Below are 26,878 nucleotides of genomic sequence, written 5' to 3' on the forward strand. Positions count from 1 at the left end.
ATATCCAGCACAGTGGAGGCAGAGGGATGTTTGGCCTTGGCTGGGTACTGCTGCCTTGATACATATAAGTGCATAGCTCGGGGTTTGTGAGCTTGGTGGGAGCCAGAGGCATGGCATGGTGTGACATGGTATGGTAAAGAGATGTCCTTCTGCAACACATAGGTATAAGAAAGGACACCCAAGGAAACATGGTGTGATGAAGGACTTGGGAGAATGTCAGGCCACTTCTGTTCTGCTTGAGCTTGTGTGTATAAGCTTGAGGTATCTGACAAGCCAAAACTCCCATCTCCACAGATAAAAAATGGTGCAAGTTACACAGTGTCATGTTTGCCCACTAAGCTCCTGTGAGTGCCAGTGAGGTGGTGAGGCTGCTACAGACACCTCTTAGGTGCAGTCCTGATCATCTTCTGCACCTCACTTCATGCTAATACCAGCAGCTGTCTGCACCAAGGGGCTGTGTGTAGCTGTGCAGGTGTCAGGCAGAGTTTTATGCTGACTGTGAGGCCTGGCATCCAGTGTGGTCCCTGCATGTAACCCTGGGGGCCACGTGTAATCTCTGGGTTTTACAGCAGAACTGGTTTAAGTACATGCCACGGATGATACATTTACTGTCACATGTACTGCAAAAATGGGGAAAGGTTATATAAAATTCTCGAAGGCTTTTGGGGGGCACTAATTATTCAAGTGTAATAAAGAGTGAAAATATAAGAATAAAATGAAATATTAATTTCGAGTGAGATTTTGTGCAGAAAATAGCTCCCATTTTCAATTCACTCTATCACTTTCGCCATTCCTTCCCAGACACAACTTGGGCTTTGACAGCCCACGTTTGCGTGGCGACTCCTCTTTTGTCTCTCCCGCTGTGGGGCGCGTCCGCCTCTGCCGCGGGCACCACGGCACCCACACGGCCACGGGCGAACGTCCAGCCCCCGCAGCGATCACCGCGCTGCCCAACACGCACAGATGAGCGCTCACCCCCACGCCCCTCACCTGCACGCTACCCTCCCGCACGGGTGGCCCCGCACACGCAGCCAGGCCCATCCCCGCAGCCAGGCCCATCCCCGCAGCCAGGCCCATCCCCACAGCCCCCCAGGCCCATCCCCACAGCCAGGCCCATCCCCGCAGCCAGGCCCATCCCCACAGCCCCCCAGGCCCATCCCCACAGCCAGGCCCATCCCCACAGCCAGGCCCATCCCCACAGCCCCCCAGGCCCATCCCCGCAGCCCCCCCGGCCCATCCCCACAGCCCCCCAGGCCCATCCCCACAGCCCCCCAGGCCCGCGAAGGCCGCCCCGCCCCGCCCCGCCCGCAGCCCCGCCGCGCGGTCTCCAGCGCCCCCTGGCGGCCGCCGCCGGAGCCGCCCCCGCCCGGTGCCTCCCGCTGAGACCCCCCAAAAAAGCCCTCGCTCGGCCCGCCTGCGCTCCCCTGCTACATCTCCGCCCGCACCGGGGGCTTTGGGGCTGTCCCTGCGCTCTCTCGCTTCGGTAACCTTGAGCCTGTGGCCTGGGCATTTGCTGCAATATCCCGGGCTAATCACTGCCCGGCCGCAATTGGGAAGCCCTGCCAAGTCCCTGACCACGCAACAGCTTTCAAGGGAGTGTTCTTCCACCACAGACAGGGAAGGAAATTGAGTTTCTGATGATGATGATTATGAGTGAATATGAATATCTGGCAGCTTTTCACAGATAAACTCCCAGGGGACCCAAGACCCTAAATGCTGACCGAGTCAGATTCCATTAAGCAAATCAAGAAGGAGCAGACTGAAAATCAGCAAGGGCAAAATGACTGCACTGCTCTTCCCTGCTTCAAATGTGAGACATTTCGATACCTGGTGCAGATGCAGGTGGAGCCCTACAGTGCCTCATCATGCTGCAACAACCTCACAGGATGCTGTGCCCTATGTTTCCAAGGGTTTATCTGTGCCACATGTTCACCCTGGGTGATCTGCACTGGTATACACCACAGAGTAGCCTTGGCCAAGATTTAGAAAGCTATAGTTCTCTGAGGGCTGAAGAGGACCATGTGGAGCCCCCATCCCACTCCTCTCCCCAAGACCAGGTAACCCTAGCTGCATCCTTAAATTTAACCATGGGAAAAACAGAGCCACGCCACTGACCTTGGTGCTCCTACTCACCTGCATGCGTGTAATGGCCCTGTATACTAGCCCTGCACAGAGAGGCTCCAGGACTCTTTTCCTGACACTTCTGGGAGAACTTCTATGTACTTTTGAGGAGGGATGAGAAGGGGTGGTAAGGCCCTTAAGCATGCGACTTCAGTGATTTCACCTGGTGCCTCACTCCTGAGGCAAACTCTTCCATGCAGCATGAAGTGGAAGAGTTGCTGCATGCTCTCATGTGCAGAGGACTGCAAGCTCGGCTAGCCCAGGTTTCACTAGAGAGGATAGGTATGTATGCTACTACACCATAATTTTCCTGGTATAGCTGTAAAGCTTTTGTGTGTGCATGTGTGTGTGTGAGATGGCTCAAATACTACTCCTACTCCTGTGAAGAGTGTAGGAAAAGACGTAGCAAGAAGAATGGTGGGACTTGGATGAGATGGCAGAGGGAGAGGGCAAAAGAAGGGTGCTGCTTTCACTCACAGCAAATCACACTCAGATTGCAAAGCCAAGAGCTGCTCTCTTCCTCAGAAAGTCTGCCTCTAGGAGAAGCATACCACAAGAAAAGACCTTTGCTGGGTCAGTCCAAAGGTCTTTTCTGACTTTCAGTCCTGTCCCCTGTGGGTGCTGGGTGAGTAGTGCATGGCCAGCATGGCCTGCCACTGGTGCTTCAGAGACATCCTGAGCCAGCAGAAGCTGCACCCCTTGAGAGATTACATGAACTTGTTCAGTCACGTCTGGACTGCCTGAAAACTTCCATATCCACAATCTCCCTTAGCTCTTTAAGGAGCACAGCGGCAGTCAGCTTCCAGCAATGACATTATGGCCACACATTAAATTTGGGTGCTATGTTCTCCTGTGACTTTAGGACCTTGACATTAACAGGTGGCCTGGCACACCACCTGCTACTAATTGCTACCTGAACTGGCTTGATTAAAACTGTCTCAGTCACTCCTTGCTCTGCAGTCTCCTCTGCTGATTACAGGAGAGCCAAGCTAAGAAAACTGCTCAGTGTGGAAAGAATTAGCTGGAGTGTGTTCAGATCTTCTTAGGAAGGGGAGAGATGAGCTTTTTGTCAAAAAAAGTGTTAAGAAAGAAAATACCCAGTGTTGAGAGACTGGTGGCCATGGCATGCTCAAGTCCTGAATCATAGAACTGCAAGTCTCCCCACTACACCTGGGGCACAGCTCTTACTGAGCCTTCAGTGGACGCTACTTCAGCAGCTGAAAGGCGTGTAGTTGTGAGAGGACTCAGTATGATGTCCCACAAGGCCTCAGCAACAGAGACTCCAGTGGTGCATCCTCTGTGGCAGACTAAGACTTGCTGGCTACAGAAGTCACTGAGAGGGGGGGCAGATTTCTGGGGCCTGATCTTTCTCTCCCTGCCTACAAGACTTGAATTTATAGTGCTACAAGGCACTGCAACACGCACAGATTCAGCGCCAGTGTCCAAGGTCAGAAGGCTGCTTGGTAGCCCTGTACCTGCCCTACCTCATGGCTAGTGTTGGCCCTTTAAAGCCTACAGTGCCCACTGAAGGTTGGGGGCTGCATGAGGAAGTGATAAACACATAAGTGCATCTGGGAAGAGGCACAAGAAAAGGCTGCTGTGATGAGAGATATAAGAAGGGGGCAATATAGACTGAGGTGATAGGATGAGCCTTGCACTTGTACCAATGTACAGCAGAGGAAACAATGACAGGGAAGGTCTTCAACTGAAATGGCAATACAGGAATGCTCAGCTCAGGACATGGGAGGAGAGCAAGAGGAGGAGATGCCAAGGCAGTGTGAGGATGGTGAAATGTAGGGCTTTATGTAAACACACAGGTTGGACAGGTAAGGAAAACAGGTCCTCGGAGAAGGGGAGATAAAGGAGGAAATTAAGCCCTGATCAGGCATAGGAAAGCAGGGAGACAGGTAGAGGGGCTGAGGGTGCTTATCGGAAGAGGGCATTAGTACCAGGACTGCAAAGACAGGCAGCCAGTACCAGCCCGGGGTCAGAACCGCAAAAGAAAAAGTGGGGTTTCCTAAGAGCTGTTTAGATATGGATGTGGTGCCCAGTGAAGCTCAAACGCCGACAAGCAGGTAGGAGAAAGGGCAGGAGCAGCGGGTGAAGGAGTGCTGCCAGCGCTGTGGCATCGTGCAGGCGAACCGCACTCGCGAACTCCCAGTCTGGCACCTTTCCTTCCCCGGCGGTCTCGGCTGTGCCCCGCAGACACTCAGCAGCAGGTCCGGCCGCTCCCCGCTGGTCCCTCCCTTCCTCCCTCCCTCTCCCTCTCTCCTCGCCCGGCCACAAACCGCGGCCGCCGCCGCCAATCCGCCGCTCCTTCCCCGCGAGGTGGCAGCCGAGGGCCACGAAACCCAAATACTGTGGGCACTCCTCCCTCGCGACTCCAGGCAGCCTCCGGACAGGGCACCGATAACCCCGGGAATAACAGCCGGGGTCAGGGCGGCTCCGCACACCCCCCCGGTAAAACCCCCGGGTACCATCCTGAGGGAAAGGTGCCAGCCCTGCACGCTCCGAGCCACTGCTGCCCCAAGCAGCACCCTACGGCCACGTTTATGTGGCACGGAATCTGATCCCTCACCGGCCTGCATCTCTCCACAACCACCATGCATCAGCCTCCCTGGTAACACTCCTTTGGGGACAGATCTGACCTACTGGTTGATTGTAACCATAAAACCCATGACATCTACCACTATGGCAGCAGAAATTGAGGTTGCAGGGGGAGGTGGTGAAGTTTGTAAATCATTCTACTTATTATTCTTATGATGGGCCCCTGGCATATGAATGACATGGACCTGTTGGACTGAGTCCAGAGAAGGGCCATGAAGATGCCCAGAGGGCTGGACTACCTCTCCTAAGGACCACCTAAGACAGGCTGAGAGAGTTGGGGTTTTTCAGCCTGGAGAAGACTCCGAGGAGACCTCATTGCAGCCTTCCAGTAGCTAAAAGGGGCTGTGAGCTGAAGAGGGACTTTCTGTAAGGGCATGTAGTTGTAGGAGGTAAAGGTCTTAAACTGAAAGAGGGTACACTTAGATTGTATATAAGGAAGAAATTCTTCACTATGAGAGTAGTGAGTCATTCACAGAAGCTGTGGATGCCCTATCCCTGGGGGTGTTCAAGGCCAGGTTGGAGGAGACTTTGAGCACTGTGGTCTAGTGGAAAGTGTCCCAGGCCACAGCAGGGGACTTGGAACTAGGTGATCTTTAAGGTCCCTTCCAATTCAAGACATTCTATGATTCTACTTTCTCCACACGGACGCTTCTCCTTCTGTCTCCTCACTCCCTCCAGCTTCCTTTTGTAACACCAACAGGGCCCATTAGAGAGGGAGATGGAGGCTGTGGCATGACATATAACCCTTGCTCAAGAGGCAGATGAGGCCAGATGTGTAAGCAAAGCCACATGTTTACCAGGTTGCACAGAGACATGTCTCCAAATGTAAGCACCATGATCATCACCATCAGACACTGAACCCGTGACTTTCAAGATTCCTAACACAGGCCTTTAAAAACGGCCATTTGAGTTGCAAGCAGAAAGCAAATACATTCCTGGTCCGAATCCAGAGGGAAAAAATCACCCATCCATCTACATGTTTCACACTCATATTCACCAATATAAAATATTCTACTGGCTCTTGGGTCCCATCATCTGAGTAAACTGAAATGCAGGCAGGAGAAGAGACAGCAGATGGCAGTTTTTCTCATATTTACATTAACAAGACACCAGGGCTTGATGTATCTGTAGTGCTGATGGAGGAGAGCCCACAGAGGAGTTTCAAAGGGTATCAGAGAGCTACTGGTTCCTTGTTTGCTTTGGGGAATCTGCCCTTGGGATCCTGTCAAAGAGCATGGGGTAACACCTTGTGTTAGAGGCAATCAGTCCCCATTAGTTTCTGAATGGAAGTGAGCCAGAAAGCAGCATGGGATGGGCTAGGAGAACTTGTCTGTCATGGGAAGGAAGGAGTGATGGTATAACAAGTATAGCCAGCCTGCTGTTTTTCCAAGGTGCTGCTCACAGTGACTGGCTTTGGGCTCCATGCTATTGATAGGCTGCCTCTACTTACAGCGAAGGCTGGAGTCCTGCTTCTTGAGTGAACAAAACCACCAAAATGAGAGAGGTATGGGAAAAAAAAACAACCACCTCTAAAGGAGAAGGCATGAGGGAAAGAGGATGTAGAGGATGTGCGTCATACAGGTGTCTCTATCCTCTCATTCCCTGGGGCCTGAAGGAGGTCTTAGGGTTTACACTTGCCAGATTCTGAGCAGGAAGTAATTTTTCCTAGTCTGTTGACTCTCCTGCCAAGGCTTCAGAAGATGAAATCTTTATTATCATGGAGGCTTAAAAGGGAGGAATACTGTTAATTCCATTTTCAAGGTCATACTTTGAAAGTTATTAATTTCTTTCTTCCAGGGCTTTGCACTCTACTCTGAGGCTTTAGGGATTACCAGCTTCTACTTACTAGGGTTCATTTGGGGCTTTTTTCTTACTCCTTTCCTGTTCCTCCCCCCTCCTCTTTGAGAAAAAGATACGTTTTTTCCCTCCCTCTTCTCAGTGTTGAAACTACTTTGTTCATTGCCTGCTCGTTCCCCATTGTCACTATCAGTTCTGCTCCTGTAATTAAAACTTGATTGTGACTGCAGTGGCAATAGGCTGGCTTTCCTAGAGGTGGAAGTACCAGTGTGTAAACTAGGGAGGATGCCCTCCAGCAACTCTCCAACAAGATTAAGGAAATGTCTCTGGTGTCTATCAATCTTTGCACTCGGTTTAATGTATTTGAGAATTTGCTCATGCTTTTTTAGCACTGAGCAGTTCTTCCCCATGTTTTGGAGCTCATTCATGGTGTACTAAGTACTCATCTATCACACCTTATGTCTGAGAGAAGATTCATTCTGTAATGCAGCTCACTCATCCTTCCCTAAGGTCTAAAGAATATCCCTGAAATTGTATTTCTCAGTGTCTTTCTGAGAAGGTCGTGGTGTTCAAGACTGGATGCTTACACCATTTATCCTGAAGCTGGTTTACAGTAATCTTAGTCTAAAATTGAACTGTTATCCTGACCAGTGAGGCTGGTGGTAGCTAGAAGACAACCTACGTTTCAAGGTTACACAGATCTTTCATCATCAAGTCTGTCCTGTGTATATAAAAAAGTGCCAAGTTTTTTTCACAGCTGAAGAAATAGTTCTCCCACTCTTTCCATTTCCCTAGCAACTGGAGATGTAAGAAAAAAAAAACCAAACACAAAAAAACCCAACACTTGGCAAATGACTGATACAAAATCAGATACTTAAAACTGCATAGTCTTCAAATCACTTATTGAAAACTCTCATTCTACAAGCAAAACATCCAAAAACCCCACATAGCACCGACTTTTTTACAGGCCATAATGGAGAAGATCTGAGCTTTTTCTGCTTTTTACTTTCCTAAAATAAAGCAGTTTCTCCCCTGCTCACCTCTCAAGCACATGTGTAGGGCACAGAAGATCAAAGGTGATGCCAGCACATAACCTGGTGTCTTAATAGAGGACAAACAGCATAGCTCCCCTCATCCAGAGCACATACAGCCCTAGGAAGCAGGTTTGCTAATTGGAGGCTCTGGAACCTCTTGAAAAATTAATGGTTTCATCAGCTTCATGTCTGTTTGTTTATTTACTTTTTCTCTGCTATGGTTTCCTACAAGCTTTGCTGGATATATGGCATGGGAAAGATTTGAGTGGCTGTGGACAGAAATGAAGAGGGGGGGACATACCTAAGGGTGACTGGAGAGCGGAGCAGAAGGAGAACTAAATGGGGGTGGAGAGTGACCAGCATGCTTGAGGTTACTGTGGTACTGAAATCCAGTCATATTGCAGTCTCTGCCCTTCCTACCTTTCTCTAGTACCTGGGTACTCCCTTGCAGTGAGCTTAGCAGAGACCAACCCTTGTCCCCATCTCTCCTTTCCTGGGAGTGGAACAAAATAGGAGGAGGTTTAAGCTAGCCTTTGTCAAAGGTTGCTTCTGAACAATGGGCAGTACAGGGCCTTTATCATAGGAACACTCTTAACAAGCCCGTGTGCTCCTTTCAGCATTTCAATGAGTTAGAGATGTCATGAGAATCAAGCTGGGTCCACAGGCTGGTGTATGTCCTTAAAGTGTGGGGTGTAAGTAAATATTGCTTTGTGTTCTCATCAATGTATGGATATGTCTGTGTGTTTGTAATTCCAGAGTGAGACTCCTGGTCACCTTAACACCCTAACAGTGCAAGCATGGTTTTAATACCTGGTCCAGGCCTGGGAAAAGCCAGAGCAGAAAGCCATTGTGGCTCCCCACAACCCATTCCCAGACCAGTAATTAAACGGGGAAAGTTAATACAGCTTACACAGGCAGCTGAGCAGGCCTTCAGCTGGGTGAGTTGGAGGAATGGAAAAGATGCTGGAAGCTACTCCTGTTCCTCCTTTAGATGTTCCAGGGTGCCTGGAAATTGCTTGGTGGCTATGGGATGTGCGTGCGTAGGGTGCCTGTGGTGATCTGGCTTAGAAGCGTAAGCACGGATCACTGTGCCTGCGTACCTGCAACACCTACCGCAGAGGCTGCCTGACTGGACCTCGCTGGAGCTATGCTGGTTATAGCACATCCTTCTCCACGGCCTGACCCCGCGCTCCCGTCCATGCATCCACTCCCCATACTGCAGAGGGACATGCAGGCAATGCTGGGGAAGGGCCAAGCGCAATTCTCCTTTGCCCAGCTTGCCACGAGGCCTCTCCCTTTTGCAGGGGAGCTCTGCTGTCAGACCGGCTGTCACATGGAAGGGAAGGCCTACCAGGAGTGCTGTGTTTTTTCTGCAAGCCTGATTTCTTTGGAGTGGTTGGGTTTTTTCCCCATGCATCCCCTCCCTCCCAAATCCCACACCTCCCTTCTCCTTTCTGGTTGTTTTTGTTTTTACAGAGAGCGCTTAGACAGCTGTATTAATCATGCAAGCCCAGCCATGTGTAATGTGCTTTATCAACAGCAGTGCAGACACTGAATGGCAACTGGTTCACAAGCAGGCCCGGTGCACTGCCTGAGCTGGGAAGATAAACCTGCTGCTTCCCAAACCAACTTACCGTCATGCGTTAGTGAATGGAGAGACTGTTCACTTAGGACAATAACTAGAGGGGAGGCCAACTTGTTAGGAAAATTCTTGAGTGGTTTACACTGGAAATGGAAGGGGGGGGGGAAGGAGGATGAAGGTGGAAATTACTCTTTGATTATTTTCTCACAGGGGCTGGAGGAATTTTTGTGTGTGTGTAAGGATTAAATCAAGACAACAGTGGCTGTTCTCCATCCTCCTCCTCGCTGCCCTCCACACTTGGGTTCCAGTCAGCCTGTATGGCAGCTCAACATGAGAAATAAGGAGAGCAAGGATTTAGGTACACCTGCTGTGCTGTGGGGATAAGTTGCCTTCAGCATGTCTAAGGAGGAAGGTCCAGTTGATGACTTCAAAAGCTCATCCAACATACAGATAATATCAGACTGTGAGTGTCCTCTGGTCTGGGAATATCTGGCTCAGGAGGGTTATAGCCTGCCTGAGCTCTGTTCTGCAGGGTAATCTGTCCATGCTACAATGCTGACACTGTAAGTGTCCTTATCTGACAACTGATTTTCCACAGCAGTCGCTCTTCCATGGGTTTGTTTCTAATCTTTGCAGTTCAGTTGTGTGTTTTCTCCCCCACTGGTTCCACCCAACCTCTACTCTCCCACCTGACTGCTGTGCCCTGACCTCTCTTCCATAGGGTTGTTCTGTGTGGATGCAAAGCCACACCAGTGACTACACAGACCTTGAAATGCCTTCCCACTGCAAGGGCCCAGCTGGGAGGAATATCTTTCTGGGACTTCTAATCTCAGTTCCTACCCTCTGCTGGTGCTCTTCCTCACTCACTGGATCCTCCACAGCGCTGCTACAATGCAAATATATGCAACCTAAGGCTCATTTTGGAATAAATCAATCTAAATTAAAATTAATGAACAAAAAGTACAGAAACAGATCAAGCAATAAAGCCACTTCTCTTTCTTTTCCCCTGTGTTTCTCTGTTTTCTTTCAGAAAGCTCATTTCTTTTCTCCACACTTTTTTTTCTGGGGGGGGGGGAAGAGGCAGACTGGTTTTTAATTTTTTTAAAGCAATCTCAACAAACAGAAGCTGTCTGTTGCTATTCAGAAAAAACCACCAGGCAATGTTGGTAGCTGTAGCAACAAATAATTCTTGGCATTTCTATTTTCCCTAAGATGCTGTTTCTGGCTACATCTATACTATCCCCTCTTGGAAGACACAATCATCACCATTGACTTTGATATTATTCACTTTAAACCACACATTCAAAATAAAATACAGTGCTATCCCTTGCCTGGTACCTATAAAATAGCAAGAAGCAATTAATATTATATTGGCTGCCTGCCTTCACCCTGTCTTGTCCTTCCTCTTCCCTTGGCCTGAAACCCCCACAGGCCTGGCACCCAGTGGGCAGCACTGGCAGGGACAGACACTGACTGATCGACAAGAGAAGCTTGGTCTGTCTGAGCGTCCACTCTGCAGAGCCAATCCCTTCTGCACTCCCTAAATGGAGAATGAGTTCTTTGGAAAACTTGGCTGGAACCACCAGTGAGAAGCAAGGAGAACCATGAGTTGCGCTTCCCGCCCAGGATCATGGGCGTTATCAGCTGCCAAAGTGAGGCATGCTCTGAGTAGTCAGCCACACATCACTGTGGAGTGACCAGAACAGCTGAACTGTGGCCCTCAAATGCCTTAGAATTTATGGAAAAACCAGATTTGCACATGGCTCCAAACATGCCCTCCTGTGCTTGGTCCCTATGACCATTATTTTCCCCTGCTCTTTATTTTTTTTCTCTATTTCTCTGTCAGGATCACAATCAGGCAAGATTGTCTGTTTTGGCCTGTTCATGCTTTGGCTTCCCCAGCTCTGCCAACTAGTTTGTTTCAAAGGCTTGAAGGCTTGGATTTTCACTGACCCTTTCTTGGAGCAGAGATGAGGAAGCACCCTCTGGCCTCAGTGAAGAGAACTCCAGAGATGGATGGGTTCTTTAGCTGGTTGTATTGGAAGGGCTGGATTCTGCAGACTGTTCCCACACCACTGCCTAGTCAGCAAACCCCCATAACATGTTAATCCTTTACAGTCTGTAGTCTCTGTTGTAAACCCTCATGCTTCTCTCCTTAGCTTTGAAATACTCAGATGTTCATCTTTTGACCAAAGCAGACCCCGCTGACACAAGAGCTGCAGGCTCAGCAGAACTGGCAGGGTCATGCACTAGAGAAAGCAAAAGGGGAGCAGGGATGGGTGGAGGTCACCACTGCAACAGATGAGCTTTCTTCTCCACAGCCAGGACCTCCATAAAGAGGAAAGAGGACTGAGAGAGTATTAGAAAGAAAGATGCTCTCTGGTCATCAAACTCAAATGAACATCTCTCTCCCCCAGCTCCCACCCACCTGATGAAGGCATTAGTGACAGTACAGGCTACATGGGCTACAGCTAATGGAGACTATCTACAATCTACAGCCATACAGGGTCATTCTCCGATCAGTGCACGTTTTGGCAGAAAGACAGAACTGGTCATTCTCCTTTTCCCTCCCCCTCCACTAATTGCTAACATACTACTGCTATAAATCTTTTGTCAACCAGTTGATGGCCATGACTTTGTCTGTTCCGGCCCCAAAGACTGACACGCTTGTTGCCCTTAAGCAGCTCTGGATGTGCTCCTTTCTGGGAAACAGCACATCTCCCTTGCAGAGCTCCCAGGGCATCAAGCTAACCATGCTGAGAAAGCCTCTAGTTAGCCTGTGGTAAGCCCTCATCACAAAACTCCTGTGAGGAAGACTCACAGGTTTTGAAGCCCATTAGTCTGGCTAAGCCATTCTGATGTGGACACTAGGTGATATTCACAGGGGAAGGACTCTATGCTCAAAGGGCTGAGGACAAGGGACAATGGAGGACAAAGACGGAGCTAGTGCTATAATTGTATCAGAACCCTTAGTGCTTCAACAGTGACCACACTTGCTCTGTCATTGGCAGATCTGATGGGGAATGAGCAAATTCTCCTTTTCAAGAAGAAAAACCCTTTTGAAAAGGCACCTGATGATGCAGTAAGGCCTCTGCTTTGTGACAGCCAGGTCTTGTGTCAGCCCATTAAAACATGATGTTACAATGCAGACACGAAGATGTGGCATCATCGCAGAAGACATTTCAAGGCATTTGAAGTGCCTGGCTGCAAAATTAGGAGGGCTGGAAAAATTACTGAAGGACAATTCAGTTGAGAGCTGAATCAGCTGGGCTCCACCAGCCTTTTAGGAAACTGCCTCATCAAATTCAAGTCCCATTTGTTTAGTTGAATGGGCTGCTTCTGAGTCTCCAGCCCGCCTGAAAGCAAGATATTTCCACAGCAGCTAGCTAATGATAGCTGCTTCATCTCAAAACATCTTCCTTTTAAATTAATGCTCAAAGCCTCACAGGGCAGGGAAGTGTTACTGAGGATTAAGAGAAATGGAAATTAAGGGAAAAAGAGGAAGAAGGCTGTGAATTTGGTCATTGGGGAGATGCTTATTTGATTGCTGTGGACTACATCTCAGAACATCAACTCATAGGGAGGAAAAGGTCTAACAAGAAAATGTTATGCCCAAGGTTTCTTTGAAGGTGAACAGCAAAGTAAAAGCACATGTTGAGATAGGCACCAGTATCTGTGCTGACGGCCCACACTGCAGAAGCTGGTAGGGGCTTTCAGAAAACAGGTTGAGAGTATTTAAACTCTACTTTCCCCCTCTGCAAAATCCTCTAAGTGTGTCCTGGATCACTGGAGATATACCATCATTTGGCACCACAAATTCCTGGAGACTCCTCACAGAAGTGATGTCGCACCAGGACGTCCTTCAAGATGATCTCAGGAGACTGGGGAGCAGTAAAAAAATAACAGCTTCAAAGAGAGAGAGGGTAGTGTTTTAAAGGATAGGCTAAAGCTGTGCAGGATGGCCTTGGCAACTTGATTAGGAGGTGTATTTGTAATGGGAATCCTGGCCTTGCTTACTCACAGATTTTGCTTTATCATTTAGGTTAATAGGCTACTAATTCAAAACCAGCTGTAAACAGGACTGCCTATGAAAAAAATTAACACTGCCTGCCTGTGGAATTTAAGGATATATAATAAAAATAATCATAAAACCAAAGAACCCTGGGTTTTTCATCAGACAAAAATATTTGTCATTGAAAATTCTGCTTAAAAAAATAGCACCTAAAATTGGAATACTCCTCAAAACCTTATATCCTAAACAGCCTCAGCAACTTTAATTTCATATCCCAGCACAAGTTTCATTTGCAATACATATAATAATGGTGTTTAATTGGATTTATGTTTCCACACTAGGTTCCCAATGGCCTACTTTACTCCTTTCCTCAGCTCCTTGAATGTTATTTACAAATCACTCTCTGGGATTTAATTTTAATGGTAGCCTAATTTCTACCTCTCCCCTCATTTTTTTTTTGTAGGTACTTTTCTTTAATTGTATTTGTGGATTTGCCTTTTAAATAGGCAGTTGTGACTACATCCTGAACCTGAATAAGTTGCCAAGAGCAGAGCTTGATTTGAAAACAGCAGAGTGGTTAAATGGAGCTGGTGTAACACCCAGCATTTATTGTTCTTTGCATGGCAGTACCTGCAGGTGCTTTGTTCAAGCAGGTGCTCTTTTGCAAAACAACGTGGGTTCCTAATAACACTCTACCCCAAAGCTCTGCGCAGACATTAACAATTTAGGTCTCTGAGCATCCCATGAGTTGAGTGCATCTTCATCATATGGCAGTAAAACAAAGATACTGAGGGGCTCTAGGCCAAGATTTTTTTAAGTGAACGCAGGGACTTGCTGTCTTACTGTTGATTTAGTTTCAAATACCACTTTCAAATGCCGCAGCCTGCTTTCTGGAAATGCCTGGTCTCTGTGCTTTATCAGAATCTCAAGGTCACAACCAAGCCCCAAGTGTCATGTGGATGTTGGGGCAACAATGCCAGGACCTGAGGCATGACTGGGCAGCACAGACACAACATCCAGACTCTGTTTTCTGGTGGGAAAAACACACAGACTCTGTTTTGCCTTCACACCTTCTTCCCTTGGAATAAAGCAAACAGTAACACCTCACCATGCCTCTTTACATGCTCTCTGCATCAAATGCAGGACTACGTGACTGGCAGACTTGGAGCAGTGTGACAAAAGATTCAGAAAACAATGTGTTTTCCTGTGGATGCAGTTGCATCTAGTTGCACAACTAGAATGAAAAAACCTTCTGGCAGCATTTTCAGTTTTAGCTTTTCACTTGTCCCTTCTACTGTCTCTGCAAAATTTTAGCTCTGCTTATGCTTTTGATCCAAATCTGAACAAGTGGGCAAAGACAGCTTAGGATGGAAATATACATTACGTGTAGGTCTGCAGACAAATTGAACCTCACTGAAAACTGTCCAGACCTGCATGACAACACAATGTCACTGCTCAAAGCTTGGCTAAAGGTTGGTTGTTGCTGTTCCATTGATTGTTTTTTCAAAAAGAGAGGGGGAAAGAGGAAGGTGAGCAGAAAAGACAAAATGACATGTAAATGAAAAGGGAAAGCCCTTATTTTCCTGCATTTCTGAGCCGTTTTGCCCATCACTAACTCTGAGCACTTGTCAGGATGACGGAGAATGACCCGGCTAAAGAGCTACTTCAACATAAAACATATACTGACCTGGAAAAGGATTGGGGAGTGTGGGTAAAACTCGTTCTAAGGGGGGAAAAAAAACAATAAGCAACATGCAGGAGAAAAGGACAAGCCACTTTTCACACCAAGCAAGCAGCAGATACAAACCTGATGGAGTTGTCCATCCCCAAATTAGATGAACTGGAGTAGGTTTCATATACAGAGCATTTTGCTAGCAACACGCCTAATACACATCAACAACCCCTGAGACTGGGAGTCAGAGAGAAGTCATTTGAAAAACTAAACAAATAACAGCCACACAGCAAGAGGGATTAAGCATCTGCAGTGAAGGTAATTGGAGTTGATGGGCCATATCTTCCCTCTGACTTTCAAGACCACTCATGTCATCATTCTACAATTCTTCTTAGCTACACCTCTTTCTGGAAGCTAGTCTTGGAAGAGAGGTGCGTTGTGGAAGCCCTCCATGGGTAGTTGCTGCCTCCCCAGAACCTTCTCCACAATGGATTTCTTCCCAGTGACAGGTCCCCTGAGGATCTGTGCATGGGAGCAATCACCGTGCAGAATCCTTCTTTAGAGTTTTGTTCCTCAGAAAGGAACAGAGTTTTTGCACTCATCATAATCCAGTTGTACCCAGAGCCTGCTGTCTTGTTTATAGGGTTTTTACAGCGTGTCCTCATTATATGTCACAGCAGGACTTTGTTGTACGTCACTGCTGACTTCACAGTTTGCTTCTTCCACGAAAGGATCCCAAAAGAATTGCAGTATCAGAGACTTGAGTCTGAGGCTAACAGTATTGGTAGTCTGAGGCTAACGGTAGTGTTAATTCTGCTTCACAGATGGTGCAGTTGATGCACAGAGCAAGGAAGCAATTTGCCCATGGTCAAATGCTGAACTGTTGGCAGAGCCAGGCATAGAACCAAGAATACAAGGTCCCCAGGCTTGACTCTGATTGCTAGGTCTCCTTTCATTGGAGAACTTGCTGGATGCCTTGTACTGACTGAGACAAGTTCCTGCTCATGGACTGATCCATAGGTACACACACATTTAGCTGCAACAGATGGTAGGCCTGGGACAATGAGTGGTCTTCTGGCTTATCTGCTAAGATCACTGTTGATGGACATAGAGCTTGGCAGGATACGTCAGTAGTCCACTATCATTCTCTGATCAACCCAGGCCCAGCTATTTGGAGGCTAATGCTCTTTATATTGTATCCTTGGCGCAAAGAGTAAGTTTCTGCCTCGCTGGAGCCCATAAGGATGTAGCAGGTCAGGCCGATCCCTGTGACACTGGCAGAACTTCTGCCCTCGTGGTGGTAATGGAGTTGTTTGAATCCACAGCAGGCACAGGGGAGATCAAATACAAGTCTAGCCTGGATCTCTGTGTTTATGTAGCAACAGGGGACTATTGTTCTGCGAAAGCAGGCTGTTGTGCTGACAAGACTTCCTTGTTATTTAGTTTGGTTAAATAACTCAACTCCCCTTTACCTTCTTCCTGCACAGCAGGCTACAGGCTGCACAGCATAAGCAGTTAAAGCAAAGCACTACGGCCTCATTATCATGCTGCTTTCTATTCAAGGACTCTACCTCTATTCCCCTCACCCGTTGTGTGCTGCTTTTATTGCTCCACCCTGGCTCATTAGCAGTGTCTCAGCCTTGCCCCGTCTGACTGTCACCCCAAACCACTTTCCCTGTCTCCTGAGTCTCCCCGTTAGTGACAGCTGGGGGGAAGACACAGGGTTTGCACTAAGAACCACTAAGAGGGATTTCAGCTCCAGTTAACACTCCAAACCCTCACAGCAACCACTGTAAGCAAATGCTCAGGCACAACGAAGTGTGGGCAGAGAGTTAGAAGGAGGGGTGTCAGCTCAGGCACACAGCCAGCGCTTGTGCCAGGACACTAATGAATAATGACAAGTTAGAGGCCAGTGCCAGCTCACTTTAGGAACGTGCCCCTCTGCAATCAAACCAGCTGGACTCCACCTGAAGCCTCTCGAGGAGGCAGGGGGGGGATCCCGCTTGTTGCTGCTTCTAGTTGGTACCGGCCATGCCAGCGGCTGCTTCACCTCCGTGTTTTCTAGTTCCCCAAAGGATGCAGATGATATGGCATCTGCTGAGGTGGCAGTCTCCTATAACTGAGACAACTTAGCCAGCAGGACTGCATCAGGATGTGCAACACTGCTCTGTTGTCTCCTGTTTCATCCTATGGGAAGGGCTAGCTCTGCGGGAGGCAGAAGTCACTAATTTGGAAAAGCTTTCATTTCTTTCCTCTGCCTTGCTAGAATGCACCTGCTTCTGTGTGCCTGTGGTGGAGGTGTGTGGGCTTGCTTATACATCACACAGGTGCATGCCTATGTATACGTACTCTCCTGCACATAAACCTATGTATCTGTGTTCCTACAACAAATGTGTGTCTGCTGTATATTTATATATACTTATATAGAAACATATACACTTCTGGGTAGCATGGGTTAAGCTACAAATGGTGACTTTTACTCATAATGCTTTTCATAGCACTCTGTTAGATGAGTAAAACAAAAAGAAAACATGATCCCTACCTCCTAATACACCTGGAGGTAAAACCCTTTCCCTTCAGTTGTGACATCACTTTTCACCTCTGTTGCTCTGTGATGGCAGCCCTGGCTTTGCCTCTCTATCAGGTAATTTTCACAGAGATGTGTGTTACTGCCCCTTTCTTAGGTCTCACCATATTTTGTGCTTGGGGCTTACAAACACCCCTAGGCTCTACAGAGCTGAATTGACCTACTGGATCATCACTGCTGCAAAACACGGTCCTCCTGCCTTCCCAGCTCCTCACACCCACAGATGCATGATACAGTTTTCTCTCTTGCATGGGCTTTGGTGCTTCTTAAGCCTGTCCATGAAGTAATTCAGCTCAGAACAACAAAAGAAAACATTTGGGGGCATTCTGGGGAGGTGAGCAGTAAAGCTCAGTTACCTTTTCACTTATTTATCAGGTTGATCTGGCTCAGTGGGATGTCCACTGAGTAGCAGAATAAGTGAAACCATGTGGCAGAGAGCAGGGTGAGCAAAAGGAGTGGGGAGGAAGGGATGTCAGCAAGCTATTAGATCGCTTGTATCATCAAACTGTACCTAAGTAGCCTGTCTGCAAACATATTCCATATTGCTGTTGAAGACAGGTTCCTGGGTAAGTTAAACCTTTGTTGTGGCCATTTTTTTGTTATTGTAAACTCAGTCTCCAGGAGTGAGGGGTATTAAATCTCTCCACCTACAGCAGGCAATCCTGCTGCTACATTCTTTAAGGAAGATCACTAGCTATCTATTCATACAGCTCAAGGGAGCTGTTTTTGTATTTTAATGCATCTTCTATCTATGACGTTGACATCTAAGGCACTCAGTCTCTCTGAGAGTTTTTCAGTGCTGGCTGAGATTTCGTGAAATGGTAGTCACCCATTTTTCTGTACTGCTAAACTGTTCTTTCACATCACTTTGCTAGCTCCCTGTCTGCCCTCCACCTCAGGCAAAGCTGCCAGTACCTCATTATTAACTGTCTGGTTGTTTCTTCACTTCTCGCTGCCATTCTTTTTTGTGCTGCAATGGGACACTGAGGAACCATCGCTGTACTTACCTCCCTAGTGGGATGTTGCTCTACAGTGAGCTTGTTCTCTATTTAAAAAGGAAATAAAATCTCTGATTCCTGGGATGAAAAACACTCCCAAGTATTTGAGTATCTGCTGTACCTTGCAAAAGCTGCTTTATTTTTCTGTCTGGATGTGTGGCTGGGAGTGTGCATTACCTGTTATTTCAGCTACTGTGTGATCACTACAGCATTTTTTTCATCTGGGCTTGTAGGTTTTTTTCAGCTGCATTCTTTATCTTCATGAAGCTGGATTCCTTTCACTCATTTCCCCCCTTTACCTTCAAAATACCATCTGTAGTCTGCCTGAATTTGTGTTTTTCTCTCTCTTTCTCTCTTCCACGCTAACTAGAAGAACAGATTTCCTGAAACATTGAGAAGCAAGTGCACACTAAAGAAACAGGGATTAACCAAGCAACAAAAAACAAGTTAGAAAGAGTCCACTGAAAATCATCAAATCTCTCTCAGCTCCTGTACCTCTGTTCACCTGGCTCTTGTGAAGTTCGCCAGCATTCTCCAGCATAAATAGGCCTTGCATTTCTAAGGTAAAAATGATAAACAAAATCCAGCAACTTGAAAGAAGGAAAGTGTTCTTCATAGACATCAAAAGGGGGATAAAATAGGATCCTTGGTGCTGCAAGCCATCTTTAATAGTTGCCACATCTCCTCCTGGAATAGTTAATGGCAACTTCGCAAGATTTCCTTGGGTCTCTTACAGGTTCTGCCACTCATTTTATGACCATGGGTAAATCACTTCTTCACTCTGTACCTTGGCTTCCTACTGCAAAACGGTGCTAATAACACTCAACCATTTCTAAATAACGTGTGATATTAAAATATTCATTGCTAGCAAATCCTTTGAGATCCTTTGAGGTGAAGTTCTGAAGTCATGCAAAATGCTTTTCTAGCAAAACTAACCCCCCAGCTAAAATCATATGTGCATACATACATTATTGAATTTCATTTTATTTTTTGTTTCAGTGATGCATTTCAGTTCATCTGTGTAACAGGAACCAAGAGAGAGGGCCAAATTTAGAATTCAGTCACAAATAATGGATTCTAAACTTAGAATTATATTAATATCAGCAAGAACAAATCTGGAGTATTTGAAAATTATGTTCCAGATTGCTGCCTGAGGATTTTGTTTGAATCTCATGACAGTCACAAGACCAGGGTGAAAAGAATTTCAAAGTAGAAATTTGCTTTGTGTGCTGCAATGCTACAGGAAATCAAATATATGTTCTTTTATGATAATATCTGTTCTTTAGAAAATAACCTCCACAAAATACACTGAAATTTGCAAAAATTCAAACTGCCATGAAATAAATCTAAGGGTGGTAAACAGGGAATACAAATGGATTTATCCTTTTGCACTACCTCTGTTAAAAATAACCAAACCAAAACACTGGTTTTTTTATAGTGGTTTGATTAATCTGATCACACAGAGTAGAAACTAGACTAAACTGCATCCCATACTGACTGCTTCACACATCTTATCTGTTTTTCTGTTTAAAAGGACATGCAGGTCATGACATGAGTGTTTTAATTCAATTTAGGACCATGCAAGGAATACTGCCATAAGTCACTTTTGTGTCTACATGTCCCTCGTGTGAGTGGGCAATTTTGCTGCAGTCTATCTCTAGTGGCAATAACAACATGTGGTCCAAGTCTAGGCCTGGAATAGAGAACTGCATTTTGAATACACCGTGGTTTGTATGGGTTGTACACGCGGATGGTAGATGACAAGCAGGGGCTTTGTTTATGGGCAGGTTTGAATCAGCTGCAAAATTCAAAACCAGCAGGTAATTCTGCTCTAGAATTTTGTCTAGTCCCAGATTCCGTGTGTTTACACTTACTAAGACAAACTTAGTAATTGAAAGGTAGCAGAATGAGATCCAAAGAATCTTATTCCATTTTTCATCTGTTTGCCTTTCCCCCATGTTCCCTCTGATATGCACATTGAAAGTCATTCTGTCTTTTCTCATTTCTTTCTCCTCCATTTTCAAACCAATTTCTCTTTTTCTTGACTGTCTCTTGTTCTCCTCAGGCTCAGTGGTTAGTTCTCTCCATCTCTCTGAATTACGTGTCATTTCTCAGCTGTCATGGATCCTCCGAGCCCTGGCCTTTTGTCTACTTATTAAAGGGGCTGTCATTCTAAGGGGTTTTTTGTTTCCAGCTTTAAAACAAACATGCTTTTATTATTTTAACAAAATCTGACTTCACCAAAGCCAGTCAATCAAAGGGCTTGCCTGTAAACCTTTTAATTTGGTTGTGTTTGTGTTTCACGGCAAGTATGAACATGTAGGTATCTGAAGCAGAGTGCTGAAAGCCTCCACAGCTGGAGGTTTGAGAGGCCTGAATTGCCAAGTGGATGCCTTCCTGAGTTTTGGTCACCATGTGCTTTCTACAGAGCCTGGTCTTTGTGAGAGCCTCCCTTTACCCTCTCCCATACTTACTGTAAAGGTATAGGCTGGCGTTTGTGACTCCCAGCTTGTTGGCAGCCACGCAGGTGTAGTTTCCATAGTGTTCCTCAGTGACGTTGGCCACCATCAGCAGAGACTGGCTCCCCGTGCTCTTTATCTCCAGACCATTGGCGCTGTTTATCCTGGGAAGGCAGAAGAAGAGGTGTATAGTGCAATGGTAGCTATGTATTGGGAAGGAAATCACTGCCTGGCAGGCAGTAAACCAAAGTCTTTCAGCCCAGCTGGAAGGGGAGGATAGAGGGAGGGGGGAAGGAGATGTGAGAAGACAGAGATCAAAGAAGGCATGTATGGAAAACAGAAGGGAATGAATGGAAGTAAGAGTGCAGTGGGGTGAAATGCCACCAGTAAGGCAGTGGAAAAGCAAAAAAAAAATAAGCGAAGGGAGGAAGCATTTTTCCAGCACAGACTCACACTGGAAATGAACACACCATGGCCAGTTGAAAGCTAGTACATACTTGAACCAATTCATGTGTTCCAATATGTGCATATGCCAAAGCTAAGTCACCCCTGAGCCTGTAATGTCATGTTAAAAACTAGGGTCATAACACAACCTTCTTAATACCAGGTAAATGCTCAGATATAAAGGACAGATCCCTTTTCTCTTCTCATTTACTCTTATATGCAAATCTAAGAGGCTCAGGTCACACAGATGGGGGAATCACACCTCCCTCAGCAGCTCCTTCCCCTAAATGAAGGCACCTAGATTGGTATTACCTAATTGGAGACTAACACTACCTACCTTTTTATCTGTAACATGGGCTACTTAATGCCTGAACATTGTCTTAATTGTGTGTTGGCCCATAGTTGACTTAAAGGGAAGAGATCCACCCTCTGCATCTCCTTCAGCATCCCCAGCGCAGAGAGGGACTGCATCCTCCAGCCTTGACCATGCTGGTTCTGCTGAGTCTGATGGGTCATTGTGACTCAAATGGATTGTAAGGAGCAATTTGTTTGAGAAGAAGAGTTGGGGAAGACAATAGGTGATGCTCTAAGGATCCTCTATTGATTAGAGGGAAAAGGAGAGAAGAAAAGAGGCGAGCTAAAGGTCTTACCTGGTATCATCTCTGTACCATTCGAAATCGGGTGTGGGCACTGCTGATGCCTCACACCGGAGTAAGGCTTGTCGTCCCGTGGCCGCTTCATTGCTCTTGGACTCTGTGATGGTGGGAGGGTCTGCAGGAAGGAAACGTGTGGTCACTTCACACACTTCCAGGTGTGACAAAACAGCAAAACTATGTCAGGGATGGCTTCCTCATGCAACCTGTTCGAGCTAGTGGAGGCCCACAGCTGCTGCTTGCTGTGGCACATGTTCCCCCCTGCTCCTCTGCAGAACACGTGCTCTTTGAACTCTCCCTAATATACCACGTTAGCATCGCTCCTTACACGTGCTTCTCTTCAGCACTGCTGAATAAAATTCTGTCATAAATGCATAGGCATACACAGGCAGAGTTGAGGTTAATGATGGACTTCTGTAATTTATGAATATTTACCTATGCATCTTTAGTTCACATGGACTCATCAGAGATAACATGAGAGAAAGACTTCATCAAGGGTAAAGGAAGACAGTAAAAGTAAAGGAATAAAGGAATTTAACACTAGCATGAAAATTATTTTCCATACAAACTCTTTATCTAATGCCAAAAGGATAATAAGCAAGGACTGAGGCAACATGTATGATATGGAAATACATTCACAGCTTAAAAGGGAAGAGCTTTAGGAGAAGCTGTGTGTGCAACTTTGAGAGACAGATAACTTGTTGAGACACTTCCCTTAGGTGTCTAAGGTTAAAAATCCTGCTCAAGTGTTCCTGGACGTCATGCTTTGTGACAAGCTTCAAGAAGGCTTGCTTGTGACTGTTCTGCATGAAGCTTGCCCTCAGCCTAGCATGGTGTTCCCACCTCTGCTTAATTTGTAGCCGTGGGCAAACCAAACTTGGAAAACATATTGGTGGGCCCGGCTTGAGCTACATCTCAGTACTGGCTGGGTACCAGGTTGGGTAGGCACCAGCATCTTCAATCCCAGCCCCATGTTCAAAATATTAAGTGATAAAGCTTTACACGTTAAAAGGTAGAAATATTTCCCTTTGGCTGCTGAGTGGGATCAAGGAATAAGTGCCTTGTCTCTCATCACTAATACTTCCACATCCTGAGATTACGGGGCTGCAACTCAGACAGCTACTTTTCTGAGACTTGGGTTACCATAAAGTGCACTCTGCGTGTGCAGAGTACAGCTCCGCCGTCTGTGTCCGTCTCGGCACTGAAAGGCCAAAGAAAAAGACAAGCAAAATGGATCGTGCCAGTCAAAGAAAAAAAAAATAATTCTGTTTGGAAAATGTATGGAAGGAAATTTGTTTGTGAGCACATTAGCCATCTCAATGTGATCCCTTTCCTGACCTTAATCGGGATTTTATGCAGGGCTTTAGGGATATTGCAGTGCGCCCTCTAACATCATAAATATTAATAAGTGTACATAAATAGGATCCTACATTCAAAGGCTGTGGGTTCACGCAAATATTTTAATTTGAAAAGGAGAAGGGATAATAAAAGAATAGTGAAGGTGATTTTTTTAACCATCCTCCTTTGAATTTTGGTTCAAACAGTATATCTTTTTGCTGTCTAAAGTGAGACAAGACTTTTCCATTTCACTGAATCTGGCACAAGAGGCGAGTTACAGAATGAACAGGCACCTTTCTATGGGCTTAGAAAATGATCCCAGCAGGCATCCCCTCCCCAGCCTGCTGCCAGGGAGCCCTTGCTCTGAGCAGTCCCTATCTTCACCCCTTTAAAATGTTGCTGCAGTGCTCTCCCATGAGAAGGGGCAGGTGGGAGCCCCGAATAAACCAGCCTATTGCATTCAGAAAGCAGATATTCTGTGTGTAGCTGTTTCCTGCCCGGGAAGCCAGGAGTGGGTTCCCTTTGGCTGTTTTCCTTTTACTCTTCTCCAGGCCTCAGTTTCCCTGTCTGTGATGTGCTGCAAGGGCCGTTACTCAGGAAGCCTGAAGGTGGTAGTGTGAGACCAAAGCAAAGTGAGATGCTCTCTCCTGCGGTCTGAGCTGGCAAGCTACGTGCTCCACAGCAGATGATAAAAGATAGCCAGGAAGCTCCTTAGGTTGGGCAGGTCCCATTTTTCAAACTTACTGTAGTTTTTGCACTTTCTGCAACTTGTGGTGTTGTTTAAGGAAGCAGGTTCAGGAAAGATGTATGCAAATGTCTAGCTTTCATTCCTCAAACAGGACTGATTTTTTTTTCCTGCACGGTCCTCATGATCTCTTAGATTTTATTTCCCTTTCTTTCAAAGGAAAAGTTCTGTCCTGATGGAATTTTAAGTTGCTTACATTACAAATTACACCACATATTAATATTGCAATACTCTATCACATTATATTTTCATATATTCCAACAGTTAAAATGTTTAAGCTCTTACTGTGGCATAGTTATTATGTGTTGAAACTAAGTCAAAATCAAACATTCTGACTTTATACAAACAATCTGTTTCAAACACATTAAAAGCATCGTTGAAATTATGTTTCACAGAAATATTTGAAAATATTAATTGGTTATCATGGAATGTCTCCGTTTTATAAATTCAGCTGTTTTTGACAAGAAAAAAACCCTCGACACTTTTAGTGCAGAAAATCTGCTACTACAGTTCATATTTATGCCAAATTTGTCCCATGAAGCAGCTGGTATTAAACCACTGCCACCCAGTTTCTAAGGGAATTATAAAAAATTGTGGATTCTGAAGATGCTGCAGGGAGCCTATAACCTGACTTCTAAGCAAGACAGAAAAGTTGATCTAATGTGATGGCCCAAAGAGAAAGAAAGAGACAAAGAGCAAGAATGGTATTAAAAGGTGCTGTAATCACCTGTGGTGTCAAATTAAGACTGGGATGGGCTGAAACACTTACTGCCATCAGGTCTCTGCCCTAACCCACTCCCTGACAGTTCTATCTGTGAATCAAGACCATGAATATGCACCCTGAAACATGCCTGTAATCATCTCCAATTGCAATTTAAGGTAGTATTCTGGTGTATAAAATGAAGAAGGTCGAGAGACGATGTATCTCCTATTCATCCATCCCTGCTGCAAAGTTTTTAGCCTCCAAGCAAGGAAATAGAGCAGGTAGATGCAGATATTCACTTTAAATCACTCCAGTGCCAGATATAAACCATGCAAGTACAGAGGTGGACATATACACGCGTAGGATTACACGAGTAACATCAGTCTGAAATATCTTGTGTCACTGTGAGAGGAACAGGCCAGCTGAGTGAACTGGACATCTGTCTAAGCATATATGGGCAATGGGATCCAGGCCCCACTCGCACAGGTGTGGATGGAAGCCACATAGCTAACTGTGCCTCTCAGTGCTTTTAGGTGGACTGCTGTATCCTTTGGTCAAGCCCCTTTCTGTATTACGTTGGTGCATGGAGGGTCTCTTAGAGCTTGAAAACAGCACAAAATTAAAGTTTTTGTACCCTCTCCTTAACACGTGCCTCTACTGCATGTCCCCTGGGCTGTGATACCCGTGAAGGCACTGCTGAGATGGCTGGGTGCAGGGAGGCGTGTGTTTGCTCTGAGCCAGCTGAACCCTCCCTTATCTCTCCTTGCTGCCTTGCTGAAGCTTCTCTTCACGCTACTGTTCACTCGAATATCAATGAGTGAAAACAAGGCATTGCCAGTGTTTCTGAGGGGAGAGACAGGGGCAACTCACAGTTCCTCTCTCTCTCCCTCTCTGTTTCTCTCTACCCCCGCAGCCTGCCCCCCCCCCCTTTCTTATATATTACCAGGTTTAAAGCACAAACTATACGCTGTGGCAAGTGTGTGCAGATAGTTTTCTCAGCACTGTCCCTTTCAGATTGTATAATATAAACCCAGAAACACTTCTCTATTTATCCTGAAGTGACTCCCGCCTGTGGGCAAAGTTCTCCCCGTTGACCTGTTCCAGCTGCAATGTACTCACAGTTCACAGTGACCCGGACTTGCTTGACGTCTGCTGAGGCAACCTCGTTGGCAGCTTTGCATTCATACTTGCCCGACTGCTCTCGTGTGATACCCAGGATCTCCAGATACTCTTCCTCGCCTTCGAACTCTCTGCCTGGTAGTGCAGAAAAATACAGGGGATGGTTCTGTTAGGCTTTCAGATTTGGGAAACCTCCTGCTGAATAGCTATGGAGGAACAATCACAACAGGGATTCTGCAAATAAGCAACAGTCAGGAGCGATTTAAAAGTTATTTCAGAAGCCATATCAGCAACATACTAGCATTTTTATTAGTTATGGAAAACTGAAAATCTGGAAGGAAGCTACAAGTAGTACCAACACATCCCATCTCACAGGCTGCCCAGGCCAAGAAGCAAAATCTCCACCACTTGAGATCAGATAAGTTCACTAGTGTGATGGCTGAGCACCAGGGGAGGTTAGTCAGACTGTGGCTGATTGCTACTTCAAGCAGGGTTAGCTGGGTCCTCAGATGTGGTGGTGGTTTGTCAACACCCTTTTCTCCACTGCAAAACTGTGAAAAATGTCCTTCTGTCTCTCAGAGCAACTATCACCCTGAAGTGCCATCGATCAGATCAAGATGCTGTTAAACACAGCCCAACTGAGAGAAACAAAGTGTAATTTGATCCGTGGAGACCAATAATCATCACGCATCCCTGATCTACTGTACATATGAAATGGACATATTTAAACTGTGCTGCCTCACTAACACACTTGTGAAAACAGCAGCTCGAGTGTCAGTGGGGGTTATGAACAGGAGCAGGAATCGGGAGAGGTCTGTGACCTTGCTTTTAATTCACTGTGCGACCTTGGGGGAGTCAGTCCTTCTCTCTCCCTCTGCGAACTGCAGCAAATAGCCCCCCCTCTCTCATCACCTCCTGGTCAGAGAAGGGCGGTGAGGTTAACCCATGTAAAACACATTAGATTCGTTGGAGGAAAGTTGCTACGGAAGCATGAAATATTAGGATTG

The 26,878-nt window shown here is 46.3% G+C and overlaps 1 protein-coding gene across 1 annotated transcript in view; it reads right to left on the reverse strand.

Moving 5' to 3' along the window:
* Positions 1 to 26,878, reverse strand: part of LOC113999430 (limbic system associated membrane protein) — a gene marked incomplete at its 5' end in the record, with an annotated part of 259,970 nt that overhangs the window by 9,653 nt on the left and 223,439 nt on the right. Inside the window, 4 exons of the mRNA XM_039386660.1 lie at positions 14,841 to 14,876; positions 20,885 to 21,033; positions 21,964 to 22,084; positions 25,872 to 26,006. Coding sequence (XP_039242594.1) covers positions 14,841 to 14,876; positions 20,885 to 21,033; positions 21,964 to 22,084; positions 25,872 to 26,006 — 441 coding nt within the window. The remainder of the gene's footprint in view (positions 1 to 14,840; positions 14,877 to 20,884; positions 21,034 to 21,963; positions 22,085 to 25,871; positions 26,007 to 26,878) is intronic.

The sequence above is a fragment of the Pipra filicauda genome, unplaced genomic scaffold (assembly GCF_003945595.2).
Source record: "Pipra filicauda isolate LSUMZ 115617 unplaced genomic scaffold, ASM394559v2 scaffold499_size419610_pilon, whole genome shotgun sequence".
Lineage (NCBI taxonomy): Eukaryota > Metazoa > Chordata > Aves > Passeriformes > Pipridae > Pipra > Pipra filicauda.